This window comes from Peromyscus maniculatus, chromosome 14 (genome assembly GCF_049852395.1).
Source record: "Peromyscus maniculatus bairdii isolate BWxNUB_F1_BW_parent chromosome 14, HU_Pman_BW_mat_3.1, whole genome shotgun sequence".
NCBI lineage: Eukaryota > Metazoa > Chordata > Mammalia > Rodentia > Cricetidae > Peromyscus > Peromyscus maniculatus.
In genome coordinates this window covers 20,029,285-20,047,529 of record NC_134865.1, presented here as the reverse complement: position 1 = coordinate 20,047,529, position 18,245 = coordinate 20,029,285, and the positions used below count along the sequence as shown (strand labels likewise).

At 40.8% G+C, this 18,245-nt stretch overlaps 1 protein-coding gene and 1 long non-coding RNA gene across 6 annotated transcripts in view; one reads left to right on the top strand and one right to left on the bottom strand.

Moving 5' to 3' along the window:
• Prkd1 (protein kinase D1) overlaps window positions 1–9,205 on the bottom strand; it is a 327,884-nt gene extending 318,679 nt beyond the window's left edge. For 2 of the 3 annotated variants that reach the window (XM_006975259.4, XM_015994159.3), the window contains exon 1: window positions 8,799–9,205. In XM_006975259.4, the coding sequence (XP_006975321.2) occupies window positions 8,799–9,056 (258 nt within the window). In that variant the 5' untranslated portion in view covers window positions 9,057–9,205. The remainder of the gene's footprint in view (window positions 1–8,798) is intronic. The other variant, XM_006975260.4, reaches the window with a different exon arrangement.
• Window positions 9,206–9,413: 208 nt separating this feature from the next.
• The window catches only part of LOC143268425 (uncharacterized), a 35,212-nt gene continuing 26,380 nt past the window's right edge, over window positions 9,414–18,245 (top strand). Inside the window, exons 1-3 of one of the 3 annotated variants that reach the window (XR_013044308.1) lie at window positions 9,414–9,572; window positions 10,203–10,329; window positions 11,759–13,806. This is a non-coding gene — a long non-coding RNA (uncharacterized LOC143268425). Of the gene's footprint in view, window positions 13,807–18,245 lie in introns of all 3 variants that reach the window. The other 2 variants (XR_013044307.1, XR_013044306.1) reach the window with 2 other exon arrangements.

Sequence of the window (18,245 nt, the reverse complement as noted above, 5' to 3'; positions counted from 1 at the left end):
GATACCCAAACCACTGACTTAGGATGATCCTATTTAAAGGCAAAAGTGAGCATCACATGTGCAATTTTCTTGAGTAGGCACTAAATATCTGGACAGGGAAGATGTCTCAAAAGACAGAGTTCCAGAGCCCACAGAAAGTCAGGTGTGGTAGCATGCATCTACAAAACCAGTGCTGTTATGGAGAACCCCCAGAAGTTTATGGCCAGCTGGCCTGATACTCATCATGGTGAAGAACAAGAAATGTAAGTTCAAACAAGCTGGAAGGTAAAGATAGACAGTAGAGGTTTTACATATGATGGCCCACATGATTCAGCCCTCACTGCACATACACGCAAACACAACTATAAATGTCTTTTGAAATGTCAGTAATCCTGGGTCTTTGTGGTCACCTGCTCAGAGACTACGACCCTTGGTGAATAAAGAAATGGCAACCCCTCAATGCTTCCTCTCTCAGGTTTTTGATATTTAATATGGACTGTTCATTTCTACCTTTTTAACTACATGTCATTCCTTCCTCCCCACCACCCATCCCCAGCTCTGACTGTCAGAGGGCATCATGATAAGCAATGTTAGTATTTTCTCACAAAGCCTATATGAATAACAATTCCTAAGCAGAATACATATGGTACAATGTAATTGAAAAAATAAAGGATGACAGTAAGATATTTACATTATCCAAATAAACAATCTTGTTATCCTTTTAACTCAGCATCTGTGGAGGCACTGGGTACAGGGGGAAAAAAATGATCAAAATAAACCTTAAGATAATTGTACACCAAAGCAGGCTTCACTGGTCCCAAGACTTAATATTCACTGTCCTTCCAACTAGTGGAACCAATGAGGGATATATATTTATATGTATATACATAGTGTGTGTATCCCTCATATATATGTGTATACACAAACATATATAAGAAGCTTTTAATTTTTTCCAACATAAGTTATAGAAAGTTTCAACTAACAGTGTATATGCTTCTTTTATGAACAAGACAACATTTGTCTGAAGAGCCTCACATTATCAGAAATGCAATTTGTCAAGCACATTCATACTTTTCACTAACATCTTCATGATCACATTCATTCTTTTCAACCACTTTATGATACACATGAAAAAGTGGCCACTGACAATTAAGGAGAGAAACACTTGGAAATTCTTGAAATTGTGCCTAAATACAAGCAGTAAATTCAACAAATTCCTCATCAGTCAGTGCTTTAGTCAGAACAGATGCCAATGTACCAGGAACGGGCGCATTTTTTTTTTTACTTTTTCACCAAAATAAGTTGAACAAAATTCCTGAATGATTGCATATTTTAAAATCTAAGCTGCATATTTGCCAACACTGTTAAGCTGCTGTATCAACTGTCTAGCTTCAACCAAATAAAATCTTTTGAAACTTTGGAAGAAACTTCTGAACAGGAAACTGTCTATCTGAACAGGTTAATTGTTGCTGAGGATACAGTCTATTTACATCATTTTTTTTAAACTTTCTATCTATTCAAACATGATATTCTATAACTATGTGTTGCCCACATAATTCAAGAGATTGTTTATTTCATTATTTGTTTTTTGTTTTTGTTTTTAATGTGAGACCAGTAAAGTCAGAAAGAGCCTGATGTGGGCTTTTCCGTTGCCAAGTAACTTCAAGAGGTCATTTCATTGCAGGGTTTTAATGACACAAAAATGTTTGTTGACCAATATCAGAAGAATTTGAAGGGAAATTTTCACATATTTTTATAGATGAGAACTATTTTGTCTATAAGTGAGCCAATCATCTTCTTAGTTTATTAAGTACTATCATTAGAAAAAAGACCATGCCATCATGTCCTCTTTGTGTTATTTTGTGCAACATCCTGCACCATTAAAGAAAATGAAAGCCCATTTTCCAAATTCTACTGTAACATAATGCTGACAAACATTTAAATATAAGTAAGTACCTTTAGCAGAATCCTACACATTTACTTCTATTTGTGTTTATTGCTCACATGAACCAAGGTGACTACTATTCCCAGCACATTAAAAACAAACATTAAGCCAGGCTTGGTGGTGAACGCCTTTAATCCCACCACTCAGGAAGCAGAGACAGGAAGATCTTTCTGAGTTCCAAGCCAACCTGGTCTACAGAGCAAGTTCCAGGACAGCCAGAGCTCTTACACAGAGAAACCCTGTTCTGAAAAACCAAAAAAGAAAAGGAAGGAAGGAAGGAAGGAAGGAAGGAAGGAAGGAAGGAAGGAAGGAAGGAAGGAAGGAAGGAAGGAAGGAAGGAAGGAATGTAGATGTAACCAACTGTCTTATTAAATAAGAAACACAGAACCAATGTAAAAGAGAAAGCCAAGAGGTCAGAGCTCAGAGCTAAAATCTTACCCTTACTCCTGCGGTGCTCCTACCTCTCCAAAAGAGAGCTACTTCCTGTGTGTATATCTTTACATAGTCTTTCTGTTCTGCTTTCTCATTGGTTGTAAACCCAAACACGTGACTGCTTCATCACTGCCTGTATGTACAGCCCTCCAGGTCTTAAAGGCGTGTGTCTCCAATGCTGGCTGTATCCCTGAACACACAGAGATCTACCTAGCTCTTCTACCAAGTGCTGGGATTAAAAGTGTGCGCCACCATTGCCACGCTCTTGCTATGGCTCTAATAGCTCTGACCCCTGGGCAACTTTATTTATTAATATACAATTAAAATCACATTTCAGTACAAATAAAATACCACCATAAAGGAAGGAAGGAAGGAAGGAAGGAAGGAAGGAAGGAAGGAAGGAAGGAAGGAAGGAAGGAAGGAAGGAAGGAAGGAAGCTCACAATATCAAATCCATCTGGACTGCAACTTCTCTACCTTTAATGCAATCTGAGCTCAGCCATGCTATGTGGATTACAGTAGTAATTTCCTGTTGTGGGTGCTTTATGTTTACCTGCAAATGCAGTTTGGTTTGGTTTGGTTTGGTTTAACTTAGATGCACAGTGTGAATACATTAGTCTTTGAGAAATTCTGAAAGGATGAGACTTGAACAGCTCATTCAAAGTAGAGTAGCTTCTAATATTTGCCCTGTAATAGACCATGGATGATATTGCTGAGACCTACAGACATACTCTTATTAACACTGCAACTTTACTTATACATGTCTTTTGCTAGCAAGATAACAGTGTATAATGGGAACTTCAGATGACTGACAATAGCATCTACTGTACACAAACTCACCAGGCAGTGATTTTTAACACTTTGCACATATTATCTTCACACCCAAAGTAATGTTTTAGAGCTTATAACTATATATTCATAAAACTACACACTTTACATTGTCTAATAAGTTCACTTAAAAACCATGAGTAAAATGATAAAAAAACTTGTATGTAATAATCTTGGGGAGGAAGTAATAATGACTGGAAAAATAAAGTTTGGAATCTTCCTTAATAGTTACAGCATAAGTTTGATAAGACCAGTGTCATAGTGTTTCTAATGCTAAGATGAAGCACCATGACCAAAAGCAATTTGGGGAGGAAAGGGTTTATTTCAGCTTACAATTCCACATCACAGTCCATCATAGAAGGCAGTCAGAGAAGAAACTCAAGCAGGACAGGAGCCTTGAGGCAGGAGCTGATGCGGAGGCCATGGAGGGGTACTGCTTACTGGCTTGCTCAGCCTGTTTTCTTATAGAGCAGCCCAGCAGTGGCACCACACATAATGGGCTGGGCCCTCCCCGATCAATAACTAATTAAGAAAATACCCTATAGGCTTGCCTGCAGTTGGATCTTACGAAGGCATTTTCTCAATTGACAGTCCTTCTTCTTCCCAAATACCTCTTGCTTGTGACAAGTTGACATAAAACTAAGCACAACTTAACTGTCATTAAGTATGGTATTACTGGGAAAGCTTTAAATTTAAATTAAATAGAGTAATTTCTACTCTAATCCATGTAGCCACAACCCCTCTACACACTACAACCATGTTCTTTAAAATATCTTGAACTTGAATCTAATGGCCTACGTTAATTCATATACTGTCCAACTCTTACTACCATAAAGCCTGTAAGGCTGTTTTCCATGTCAGATTTCAAAGAAGATTCTTCCTGTGAAATCTAGGACAGTTTACACCTGCGAGAGAATGTTGACACATCTTTGATGTCCGCATTATAAAGTACGAAACAGTACTTCAGTATCTGTAAGCTGTATCTAAATAACCAGCTCTTCATTTATGCTTCAGAAGTATTATGAATTCATTGCACACTTGTATACATTACACCTAAACAATGTGCACACAGGCTGAGCAACCCTAATCCAAAATCTTCTAAGTGAAACTTTTTGAGCACCAACATGTTACAACAGGAAAATTACACACCTGCCCCTATGCAACTACCAGTCAAAATGAATGGAAATACTAAAAGTATAAATAAAATATAAAGTGTGCGTTTAAGCATGGGTTTAATCCCAGAGATATCTCATTATTCATGTTATAAATATTGCAACATCCAGAAGAACCCAAAGTCCCAAACTCTTCCGTTCACAAGAATTTTGTATAAAGAATACTTAACCTGTACATGGCCTTTATGTCACAATATACTATATAACCCCAAGGAAATCTTAGTACATATGTTACTAAGCTTGAAAACAAACATTAAATTGGAAATGCATGTTATTACGGTTTTTTTTAACAATCACCTATTAAAATGCCAAATTCTAGACTTTATCATTGAATCAGAAATTAGTAGTATACATTATGTCCAAAAACAAAATTAGAATAAAAATATACACCAAAGACTATCATTAGTTTAAAAGGTTTTTGTTGTCTCCACACCCTGGGGTGACCCTCCAGCTAATTACTTCTAGCTTTCTCAACCTGTGTAAAAGTGGAGTGGCTAAAATTAACTGTAGGGGTTAAGAGGGGCACAGCAACTGTTAAGAAAACAATATACAATTAAGAATGTAAAACAAAGGCAAGCAAAGTAATGACACTATCAAACCAAGGTACTAACATTGCTACTTTGGTAGCTGTTTTCCACTTAAAAGTTCACACTTTATTCCTTAGCCAGAAAGACCAGAGTTAAAAGTAAAATTTAGGTCAGGTGTCTTATAAATGGTATCATGCTAAGCAAGGGTGCCCAATAGGGGAACACTAGCTGTCTTTTTAGTAAGATAAAACCCAAATGAACAGGAAGCCACATAATTGAGTTGTACATCACTCACTGAACGCCCTTTGTGTTTTAAGTGTAGGGGTGTACCTGTGTGCATGCATGCTAAGGTAGTTACATAGCCTGCTATGCATCCAAACTAAGGCATCTTCTGAGATGCTGATCCTTGCCTCACGACAATTCCTTCTCATCTTATGTGGTCAACATTCCTTTGACAGGAGAAAGCGAAAGGGTCTCAAAGTGAAAACAGAAGTCATGCATACTGATTAAAGAACAGATCTTCACATATAACCCAGTTCCAACGCTATACACATTCAAAGTAAAGACATTAAATGAATAAATACTGTAAGACACACCTTAGCTCTGCTTCCCAAAAATACAGAGCTAATAACATCTTATATAGTCATATATTCTTCCATGCAACGACAGAGATCATCTCAGAGTACTCTAAACTATCAGATTAAAAAAACATATAAGTAACTTTTATAACTCAGTAAATGATTAGGATATAACACCTTAACAGAATTTCTGTTGAATTACCATCTAATTTCTTCAAGAATGAACACATATCTGATATTTTCTAAACCTACAAATTGAGGGAAAATTATATTGTTAAGTTCTACACATCAATAATAACTTCCAGCCAAGTTTCCCAGGTACAGCAGCTCTCCTATGTAGCCCTGTCCACCTCAGGTATTCATCCCACAGAGAAGTCCCATGAACAACACTGTTGAAATCTACTGACTTGTCAGGTAACACTTCCAACAAGTTAAGCTAGGGACATCTCTGTCAGTACTCAGGGGCTTCTGCACATAGACTAGATTGAGAAGACTCCTGATATTGAAGCAGTAAATGGGAAGGACTAGGAAAATCAAGAGACCCTTCTCTTTAAAAGCCTAAATGCTCAACTGCAAATGACTTGAAACCCAGCTACCCCAAACACTCATTTTAACATTAGTATTCCCTCAGTCATCATTCTCCCTTTCTTTTTCTGTCTCTCTCTCTTCCTCTCTCTCTCTCTCCATCCTTTCTCACAGTTAATGTCTTCATAAAGTACAGAAGAAAACATGAAACAAAGCACCAAAGTCCACACACATACACACACACACACACACACACACACACACACACACACACACACACTTCCTTACTCCACACTAGCAAGCTGGCCACTCCTGCTGTCACACAGAACAGAGCCCTCTAAACCTTGTTTCTGCCTGGGAAAATAACATATCACAAAACAGACACAGAAGACACATAGATAATAAATGACGTATAGGTAGATGGATAACAGATAGATGACTGATAGTTATATAATTTGTATAGATAGATAGATAGATAGATAGATAGATAGATAGATAGATAGATAGATAGATAGATAGAGGGACAGCAGATGATAATAGGTGACAGATACAGATAATAGACAGATGATTGATATCTAGTTAGATGATAATAGAATAACTGGAAAGACACTGTCTGGACCCGTTGCCTAGTATATTTTACTTATAATATTCTGGACATACAAAACACAAAAATTCACATTTCAAAATCTCTCACCTTGTCCTAACCATTTGGGGGAAAAAAAAAACTGAGATCCTAGGAAAACTTTTCAAACTTTTCTTTTGTCAGGAAGCTACAGGATAAACACAGTGAGGGAACGATTCCTCCACATGGAAAGCGCCAGTGGGGCTGGTACCTTCTCTTTCCAGCACTCCTGCAGATCTCCCCCAGTCCTGGCTCGTGTCTCAGTAGCTCCTGATTGTCCTCCAGTTTTCTTTCTGCCGTAACATTTTTGCCATTCTGAAACACCCTGCACTCAGTCATGCGCACTCCAGATATGCCTGGTATGGTTATCTCTCTTGGGAAGATGACTGAGTTTTTTACAATGTAACTGTCTAATCATCTCAAGGATTTTTTTTTTCCCTAAGTGAACCTTCCCTACACATCCTACTGATGATGTTCCAGCTGATGCATCCCATATGTCCTCCGGCTTACATCTCTCCCCAGGGACTGATAACCCTTTCCAGGTAGCAGTACCCTAAGTCAACTGGAATTCACTCTCCAGCCAAAACCCCAACCCAAACCTCTTGAACCATGCATGTTGTTCCGCATTCAAAACTTCATCAAGGAGAGAGACAGAGACAGAGGAAGAGTTACTTTATGTGGGTCAAACAAAGTTTGCCCATATGAATCTAACCCACCATATCATTTTCTTTAGAATTTGCTGTTAAAGATTTTATGGAATCGAATGGGCTCTGTGTGAAATGTCATTCATTACACGTGGTGTGTATGCTTGTGTGGCAGTGCTTTTTAACTAACTAGTCAGTGTCCTCACACAACTATTTAAGGCTATAATAAGGCAGTCAGAGCCTAGAGTACTTGTTCATTCTCAGTCTTGAGGAACAGGGGGGACTGGACTCGGTACCATCTTTAGACTTCAAGGAAGCTACAAACAGTTCAATTACATGACATAAAATGTCACTCCTTTTAATTAACAAAACTTCAAGGCACTCACTGTCACTTGAGTCTTGCCCCTAGAATTTTCACTTCCTGGGTTAGTGACTGCTCCCCAGGAGCTCTTCCCTAGGATCTCTGCGCTCACAGCCACTATTTACACTGCTCAAAAACTTTAGCACACTTTGTTCCAAACAGTTTAAGAAGAAAATCTGCTCTTGACTATTCATTAAAAGGTGAGAAGTAGCCAGTCAGTCCTCAGGGGTTGAAATTCAGCACCCTTAACTACCTCTCCCTCCCCTGCCCCCAGAACCCTAGCTGGTCATACTGTGAGGAGTGGCGCCAGGGGCCCTTCCTTCCCCCACTACATTCAACAGCCTCTTTCCATGAAGTATCCTTCTGGATGGCTACAGAGATAACCTAAATTCAAAAGTTCACTGGAAACAGTGATGGGTGGCCTAGCCCGGCTTTATGGGCCTTTCCGCAACCACTCTAGTGGCTGCTATCCAGAGTCCCACAGCCTCAAACTTAAGAGCAAAGCCAGCACGGGGTGTTCCTGGAACCCTCGACCGTCACTACTCCAGTCTTCCAAGATCAGTGCATGGAAAATGAAGCCAGATTTACAGAAAGACTGTCAATTTCAGGTTTTATTGTTGGAAAATGTTTCTAAGCTCACACGGAGGTGGTACTAAATTCAGGGAGGACTTGGGTCGTGGTGCACTTAAGTGCTCAGTTGTTTTCACAGCTGGCCTGCTCAATCACCCTTTCTTAAAAGCACTATTGACAGGTGAGAAATTCCCGGCGTCCAGGTCACACCCTGAACTCCTCAGCATCAATTAGAGCTCAAAGAGGAGGATGGAGTAGAAGGGAGCGGTGCTGAAAATGCGCTGGGCTGTCCCAAGGGAACTCTGACGCTGGAAAGCGGATCTAGCACCAGGTAGGCTCTGGTCCAGAGCAAAGAGTCCGGACAGCCAGGAAGCCTCAAGAATACGCCCGAGCACGAGGAGAAAAGTGCAAGATTCCTTGACTGTCACCGGAGAAAGGGAGGTAAAGGAGGAGAAGAGGCAGACGTACCAGCGAAGACCGGCTGGAGATCAGTCCCGGGAGCACTACGCGGCACGGAGAGCAGTGCCTGGGGTGAGGGCATGCAGCCCCGGCCACCGCCAGGCTGCACCGCGCGGCCAAGGCCGGCTGCAAAGTTGGCGGGCCCGGGGCACCTTACCTTCTGGTCCACGATGGAGCAAGCCATCTCGCGGACATGCGCCAGGCTGTAGTCGCCAGACGAGTCCTGCAGCAGCAGCACGGGCTCGCGGCTCAGGCCGATCTGCAGATGGAAGGAGATGCCCCCCGCCGGGGCCGCCCCGGGCGCCGGGAAGGGCGCGGGCCCGGAGCCGGGGACCAGCGCGGCGGCGGCGGCGGCCACGGCGGCCGCAGCGGGCAGCAGCGGGCTGGGTGGCCGCAGCAGCTGAGGGGCGCTCATCGCGCGAGTGAGCCCCTAAAGTTTGGCAGACGTGGGACGCGGCGACGCTGCCTGCGGCGGCCGAGAGGAACCAGCAAACTTTCCGGGAAAGTCGGCGCGCCGCCGGGGCAGGCGAGGGCGGGAGCGGCGAAGATGGCCGAGCGGAGCCCCGGGCCGGCGGGCGGGCGGGCGGGCGAGCGGGCGGGCGGGTGCGCGGCAGCGCGGGGGAGGCGCCCAGCTCCAGCCGCCGCGGCGCGCTCGGCTCCGGGGACCACGGCGGGTCCGCGCGGCCGGCGCCGGCGGGGCGGGGCGGGGCGAGGGCGGCGCCGGCGAGCTGACAAGGGGAACGGGAGCCCAGCGGGGTGCCGCCCCCTGCGCGCAGCAGCCGCCCTGGCCCACTCTGCAGACCCGAGCGCCGCCGGACCCGCCCATTCGGGGCAGTCCTGGCCACCTCTTCCCAGCGCTCCCACACTACGCACTTCCACCAGCCAGGCGACTTTGGGTGCACCCTCTGGGAGCCCTCGAGTTTGTTCATGGGTAGGCAGTCAGTATTAAAAACCTTTTCTAACAGTCTGTGAGATGCACCCTTTTCATCAAGCCCACCTGCTCCACCCACCATCTCCCTAAGATCAGGCAAGACCAAGGTCTGAAGAGGAATCTTGCTTTCTACTTTGTGTTTGAACTTCTGGGTGGCAGCCTCTTCGAAATTGGTTTCCTCTTCGGTCGACCTAAAACGGGCTTTCTAGGAGTGATTCCAGCCCCACACTCGCAGCACCCACAGACTGGTCAGTCTGCACTAATTTTGATATGACCATACTGATGGCTGGGTAAAAAGAGGTGCTTCCCAGCCCTTACCCCGGATTCTACTGCTGGCTTTCTATCAGGATGTGTTCTTTGAGTGTGTAGATTTACAGGGGCCCTATTTGACTTAACAGGCTGCAGTGATAGCCATCAGACTGCCTTCTGAGAATTCTTAATCAGTTCTGAAGGGGCTCCATCTTGCCAAACCTCCCTCTCACACTGGCTTCCCCAGTGTGACCTCTTAAGAGCACAAGCACACACAAACCATTTTGCATGTTTTCATTTGCAGTGCGTTAATTTTATTTTGCTTTTTATTTGTTTTGGTTTGTTTGTCTAGTCTTGACTAATGCTTCTCTTCTGGTCCAGGACATTGGAAGGTGGTTTTCTACCAAGTTGTATTGTGTGTCAGTAATGGAATCTTGAAATCCCCAACTACATGTTTTCATTCACTGTTCTAGAAGACTCTCTGGTTGATGCTACAGAATACTGATGGGTAAGCAGGGTGGGGATGTTGTTCCTAAGTTTACAGGGCTCTTGAACTAGTTTTACCTAAGAGTGGGCAAAGTGGGAGACATCTGTGCTTTCTAGCTATCACAGCTATGACCTGAGGACTTCTCTGACCCAGAGTCAGCTGGCACCAGCTACCCATGAAGTCAGACTAGGTTCTTGGCATAGCACATTACATTGAAAAATATAAAAGTAAGACAGTAAGTAATGTTAGTCCTGATAGCAGCAACCGTCATGAGTAACAGTAACTGACTGGTTAAGGGTAGTACTGGGATCAAGAGCATGGGGAAAGGCTCATTGTTTTGGCCAGTGAGGAAACAAGATTTTTCTGGTGTACTTCCATTTGAGCCAAGCCCTGGTTGATGGAAAGGGGCCAGTCTTAAGAAAAGCTGAGGTAATGGCCTCAGAAAAGACCCCAACAGAGGACTGCACTCAGCGTGCTCAAGGCACAGTAGAGATGCAGGTGGAGGAGACGAGGATAGAGGAAGGATAGAAATCAGTTCTTCAGAACTGTGGTAAATTGTTTCTCTTTTACTCTCAGGGCACTGCTGAACCATTGAATGATTTTAACAAGAAAGTGAATGTTTTCAAAGATACTCTCTGGCTGCTGTGCAGGAAATAAGTTATAAGAGAACGGAATAAAAGCAGAGGCACTAGCTAGGAGACACTAGCCGTTGTTCCCTCTACAGGACCGCTGTGATGGAGGTGGTGATGCTAAGAAATGAAAGGTTATAGTTTCTAATTTGGAGACAGAACTGAAGGCCTTACTGCTTAATCAGATTCGTAAGTAGTGAGTTAATGGAGGTGTCATGAAGGACTCCAAGGTTTTTGAGACATTGTGTAATGTTGCTGCCAATAATTGAGACCAAAGACAGGAAAGAAGCAAGTTAGGGAGAAAGAAGATTCATTCCCTGAGCATTTAAGTTTGAAATGGCATTAGGCCTTCATCCGGTAATAACCAGAACTTCATTTCTGAGCCCCATATTCAAGAAAAGAAATGGGTCAGAACTACATTTGAAATCATTTCAAAGTTGTGTTAGACAAGATCTCTTAAAACAGTTTCACATACTCATCAGTTATATGAGATTTATAGGAACATGGGTGAACCACATTGGAAGAAAAAACTGTGAATAACTCCTTATGCTGTATATCAGTGATGTGAAAGATTCTTGTAAGTGCATGAATAAGTGGTTGAAAAGGAAGCAAAAGACAGGAACAGCCCGGGAAATTGAAATTACTTTTAAGAAGCTAAGCCGTTAGGGGATGCAGAAGAGTCATTGAAGAAACACAAGGACAAGACAAATCCTAAAGCCACCTAAACTCGCCATAACCAGCAGAAGGCCCCCACACAGTTGGTACTTAACAATTTTCTTTCTTATGGGGAGCCACAGTTGAGACAGCTTCTCACTCTGCAGGAAAGGATGGCCTGAAACTGTGATCCTGTTTCCTCCTCCCAGGAGCTGGGAACTCGGCCATGGACCACACCCAGTGAGTATGGAAATTGTTATGGTAGGCATCTGAAGACTGAGAGGTTGCCAGTTGCTGCTAACTTTTGCTGAATGGCAAAGGAATGACCAGCATAGCCTAAGGAACCCCCGTGTGTCTCTGGTGACTTCAAAATCATGTATCAAAAACTTGGAGCATTTGGGAGATTAGCAGTGCTTTCAAACCCTTCTAGGTATTTTATCCTTGGAAAGGGAGAGAGTATTTAGAAAGTGAACAGTAACTCATAGAAATTGATAGGGTATTTTTGAATGAGCACTTGTAAGTTTGAATTATGGCTAATGTTGCTGGGATAACTGGTGAGGACTAGGGACATCTTCCCAGAAGGTTCAAAGCCTTCATCAACATTCTACCCAAAAAACCGATCAGAGTACACAGATGAATGCTAATCTTGCAGGTGTTTTTCAAAAGAGGTTGGCTGTCCAAATAATTTTGTAATTGAACATCAACAATTGAAAGCAGTTTGAAAATAATCTGATTGAAATGGAAGTCAGATTATGAAAACCATAAGCTTTGGACAAATAAGATGGATAACAGACAGGAAATGAAAATTTAAAATTTTGCACTTCTGAGGATGAAGGGATTATATACACTAGTCTGAAAGTTTACGACTTAAGAAACTGGGGATTAGAGGAATTGTACAAAAGTCTGAAACTCAGAAATGTGAAGCAGATATTGTGGTAGCATATCCTTTCTGAACATATTTTTTGAGCTCTAGATGCTGTGTGCATATGGATAAAGATGGAGACAATGCATGAGTAAGTGGATGGATGGATATGCATTGTTTTACTATTTGTTTTAGAGTGTTCATACATAATTACCTGTCAATTCAGGTTAGATACAGGCAATGGTAAAAAAGGGCACAAAAGAAAAATAAGGTTCTAATGGTGTGCTGGGTGGTTTTAGGCCAACTTGAGACACGCTATAGCCATCTGAGAAGAGGGAACCTCAATTACGAAAATGCCTCCATAAGATTGGGTTGTACTTAAGCCAGTAAGTTATTTTCACAACTAGTGATTGATGGGGGAGGGCCCAGCCCATTGTGGTGATGCCACCCATGTGCTGGTGGTCCTGGGTTCGATATGAAAGCAAGCTGAGCAAGCCATGATGAGCAAACCAGTAAGCAGCACCCCTCCATGGCCTCTGTATCAGCTCCTGCTTGTCTCCCTGGCCTGACTTCCCTGAGTGATGGAGTGTGGCCTGAGAATTAAAAGTTAAAATAACTCTTGGTCACGATCTCTTTATCACAATGGCGATAGAAACCAAACTAAAACAAACCACAAGACAAAATATTGTGTTATCAAGCTGATAACTTCAAGGAAATGAAAGGGGGGGATAAAGTTGAGAATTTAATTGTTCCCCAAGGAGAAAAAGTGATTTAGTCTTTCAACAGATTTCAAAACTTAAAGAAAGGTTGAATGATCCTAGAATCAAATACTCGGAAAGTAACAGAAGGTCACTGAAGGCAAGCTTCTAATTGCCACATCACAGATATCCCAGGTGAGGTATAAACTCCAAAACCAGTATAACTACCTCAAAGCTTCCTCTTTCTAGGCAATTGGACTCCCCGAGCTCCACCTGGGGCTTGGCAGTGGATCTCTGCATCTGTTTCCATCAGTCATTGGTTGAGATTTCTAGTATGACAGTTAGGGTGTTTGGCCATCTTATCACCAGAGTAGGTCAGTTCGGGCTTTCTCTCAACCATTGCCAGCAGTCTATTGTGGAGGTATCTTTATGGATTTCTGGGGACCTCTCTAGCACTTTGCTTCAACGGCTGTTATGAAAATCACTAAGTCTCCTTCAGACCTTCCTAGAACATAGCAGGTACTATGTAAAACTAATACTAAGTTGTTCTTAAGGTACTGATGTCAGCCTGGATGGGAAGTCCTGATGGATGCTTCTGTGGCTCCTCTGACACGTCAATCAAGGGTTTAGATCTGGAGCATAAAGTGAAAAGCAGGTATGAGTACCATGTGGATGTCACAAATTAGAAACAGGCTACTGAAAATGTGAGATAAAATCATGTTCCTACAATCTAAAATGAATATGAACAAGATAGATACACAAAATCAATGAACATTTTGTAGTAATCTTTGATTATGAGAACTATTACATTCACGGGTATAAACTGAGAGACCACACTTTAACCTAGAGCAAGGTAACAAGTTTTGTGGCATCTGCTTCATATTGTTCTCACTGGGGTTATTATCAAATTTTACTTTATTCATGAATTTTCAGAAGAATTCTTCTTAAAAACACTTTAATCAGAGCTCTTATTACTTAAATTCCAGAAGTTAAACCTTCCAAGAGGAGATGAATGTTGCTCAGCTTTACATTTTGACAAATAGGTCTCTAAAAAAAAATCTTGCAAACCGTATCAGAGTACTAATAAATGTCCTCATGCCTAATAAACTAATAGGAATTTTTTGTATTTTCATTTTAATGTGCGATTAAAACACCTCAATATGCTGACAATTCCTAGTGTATGAGCATTCGATCTGATACATTTATGAAATGTCCCTTTCTTACTTATTGATGAATAAGAGCTTGTTGTGTGGAATATAAATGGGTTTCATATAAAAGGAAGAAACTTTGTGCCATTTATGGTTTTATTCTATGGAATTGTGTCTACAAGATGGTTTCTAAATATCATGTTTGCCTTGATTTATACTTCTGGGGAAGGCATAGTTTAATCTGATATCAAATAAGTATCCCCCAATAGCTTTTATTATCCATTAATACTTTTGCTATTGTTTTATTTTTTAGGAACTTTAATCAGTTGGAAATTTGAATATATATATATTTATATATAATATATATACATACTAATATATAGACCTATTTTCCTGGAATGGTGTAAAATAGGACATTCCATTTTAATTTATAGTCATCAGTAATACATGGAGTTTCCAGGAACTTTTTACAAGCACTCTTTTCCCTATATTTCTCTCATTTTTGTACTCCTGAATGAGCTTTAAAATTTCTTGTACAAATTGTTAAACCTTTTTTGTTGTTATTGTTTTGTTTTGTTTGTTTTTCAAAATAGGGTTTCTCTGTAGTCTTGGCTGTCCTAGAACTCACTCTGTAGACCAGAGTGGCCTCGAACTCACAAAGATCTGCCTACCCTGCCTCCTGAGTGCTGGGATTAAAGGGGCGGGCCACCACCTGGCAGAAATGTTAAAACTTTTTTAACTGTACACATTGCATATATGTCAGAGACCCGAATTTACCTTTCCATCTCATCTTATTGGTTTTGGCTGAACTTAATTCCCTAAACACCATCCTGTCCCAGACAGTGAAAATTGACTCTACCGACAGGAACTAAAAGTTGCTGTCTTTGAAGCACAATGAAAGCTGTTCAGAATTCCCTATAGACAGCAGACTGAAGTCACCACACTAACAGCCCCTTTGGCTTCAGCATATTCACAAGGCCATGGCTTAGACTCCTCAACTGTCATTGTGTGCATAATCTTTTACTAAGTAAACCTAATATTCTAGTTCAAAAGCTATGAAAAGCACAGCACTTATTTATTTATTTATTTATTTTTTGTAGCAATATAATTCTAATGCTACATGCAAAGCCCAGTTTCCAGGGCTTAGAAACTTTTCTTCCAAATATGTGTCATAGCCAAACACTTCTAACATGAATACCAGTGTTAATGTGCTCTATAACCCAGTTTATTCTCTTTAGTACATATCGTTTTGTGAAATTGTGTATTCTTTTTAAAGCACACTTAAAACTAGTGACTAAATTTTGTAAATTTAGAAAGAATAAAGAAGTTACAATTAATCCAATATTATTTTTGGGGGGGGCCTCCCTGGACAAACATGTATTTTAGCTGAAATTTCTTGAGTATGGTACAATGTTTGATTTGGAAAATAAAAAAATTATAATGGAAAGAAGCTGGCAACTTTCTTTCTTACTGACAGAACCAGGAAAATAGTTTTACTGCCTCGAGAAAAAATACTTTGCTTTACTAAAAAATTTTAAATACCATTATTTCTAAAACTCTTTATTACTAAAACTATGCATTTCACCAGTTTAAAAGTCTACATAACTAAAATGAAGTTATTCTTATGATAGTGAAGCTAAATTCATCTAATTAAACTGTATTTCTCTACCAATTCTTATCCTCAAATATGTTATCTCTAAATAGTAATATAAGTATAGTAAATCACCAGTTCTTAAAATCTGGACTTAATTTTTTTATATTTAGGCATTTTAAATAAAAGCATTTGCCCTGTACAGGTGTAAAATATTTCTTGAATTCAATATTTATTTCATATGTAGCTATGGACAATCATTCCACATGTACATAATTTACATAGATTTTTGTAAGCCTATTTTGTTTTGGTGAACTCATTAGTCTTCCAGAGTGGCATGACACTGTAAACTGAAAGAAAACTAAATTTACATTTGTAGACCTTCCTGGGGCATCTGCCCTTGCTGCCCTGTTGAAGCCCAAACTGAAAAGTGTGGACGATGGGGTTCAAATGCTCTTGTCTTCCCTGCACCAGGAGTCCCCACAGTGTCTTCCACATCTTTGTCTTCTTTTAATTTTATCTCAACACAGAGTCATCAAGATCTGAACTTGCAAAACAAACTTTAAAAAAACTCAGCTATTGAAATAAAATGTACTTGCTCTGAAAAAATAAAACAATTTAAACTAGCAATGTGAAAGACTGTTTTAAAGCCTTTTGTCTTTGTGCAAAGAATTCTAAAAGCTTCCTAATTAAATGATAGGTTTGTGTGTTGGTTTAAATTTGCAATTTGTTGTGTTCCAAAACAATAAGGCTGTTTTAATTATTAAGAAACTTTTTTATCAAATAATAGTACAAATGTTTTCAATAATGTGCATGGCTGAAACGTTGTAACATTTACTTCGAGGCTACTTCACAGCACAAACAGAAAAGGAAGAAAGGAAAGCATGTTTACTCTTTTATATGGAATTATATTGTCCATACTATACAAGATAGAAATGAACATTAAATTTTTTGCTTGGACCTCCTCAAAGCAAGCTCTTGTTCTATCACCGTTATAAATGCATGCTTTAGTACGGGGGCATAGACAAGTTCACTAATGACTCTTGGAATAAAACTGTTCAACCCTTGTTTGAAGACAGAAAATGTATAAGCATTGTTTTCGAGATGGCCTTCTTGTGAATCTACCATGTCCAAGAGCTCAGGTCACAGAAACCAGCTGTGATCAGACATTATCTATGGGACTCATTAATGAGTTTCAGATAAGGTCTGCTCCTGTGACTCAGACTCACCAACTTTACTTGGCATGTTTGTGTCCCTGTCCTGTCAAGACAGTGACAACTTTTTAGTATAGTAACTCTAGCACATAGCTCGTGGTATTGTTTTCACTTGTTACTTGGACTGGTGGGACCATCTTGTAATCATCTTCAAGTGTGTCCAGAACTCAGTATCTATCCAGCACATTATGTTCTCACATTTGGTAACAGTTCAGTAATACTCTACTGAGTCAGTGACTTGAGCTTAAAGTACTTAACATCACTTAGTGACCCAGCCTCCAGAAAAAGTAAGAAATGATACTTCCTCTATCATTTTATTTTTGTGAAACATACACTGTTTTTTTTTAATTATAAAATTAATGCATCCTAATTTAGACTTCAAAAAAATCAAGTCTAAATTAAAACTAAGAATTATGCTTTGGAAAATGACAGTTAAATTATGGGGTTTTTTTTTTGCTATTTGTGCTCACATGCAAAATCATACTGGAAGCATTACTTTATAATCTTTGATGGGGGATGTTACTTCAGCTTACATGTCAGGGCAGGAACTCAAGCAGGGCAGAAACTTGGAGACAGAAGGTGAGGCAGAGGCCATGGAGGAACGCTGCTTATTAGCTTGCTGATGATGATATGTTCAGCCTCCATTTTTGTAACACCCAAGAACAGCAGCCCAGGGGTGGGCCTCATCCACAGTGAGCTGGGTCCCCTTACATCAATCATCAATCAAGAAAAAGGACCTTGGATGTAACATGAATCTTAGAAGGTCTTATTAGTAAGATCAAACCTGAGGCCAGTTATTGGGGTGAATGGTGGAAGATCAGAGAGACAGAACAGGCCACAGCCACCTCACCTTGCCAGTTCCTCAGCTGATCCTGTTTCCTCAGACTGGAAGCCTCTCAGTCCTCATCCAGAATGGGTCTCAGCTGAACTTTGCTGCTAGAAGCCTGAAAGCTTAACCAGCCAAATGCTTCTAGTTTCTGGTCCTCACGCCTTATATATCTTTCTGCCTTCTACCATCACTTCTTGGGATTAAAGGCGTGAGTCACCATGCCTGGCTGTTTCCAATGTGGCCTTGAACTCACAGAGATCCAGAGGGATTTCTGCCTCTGGAAAGCTAGGATTAAAGGCATGTGCTACCACT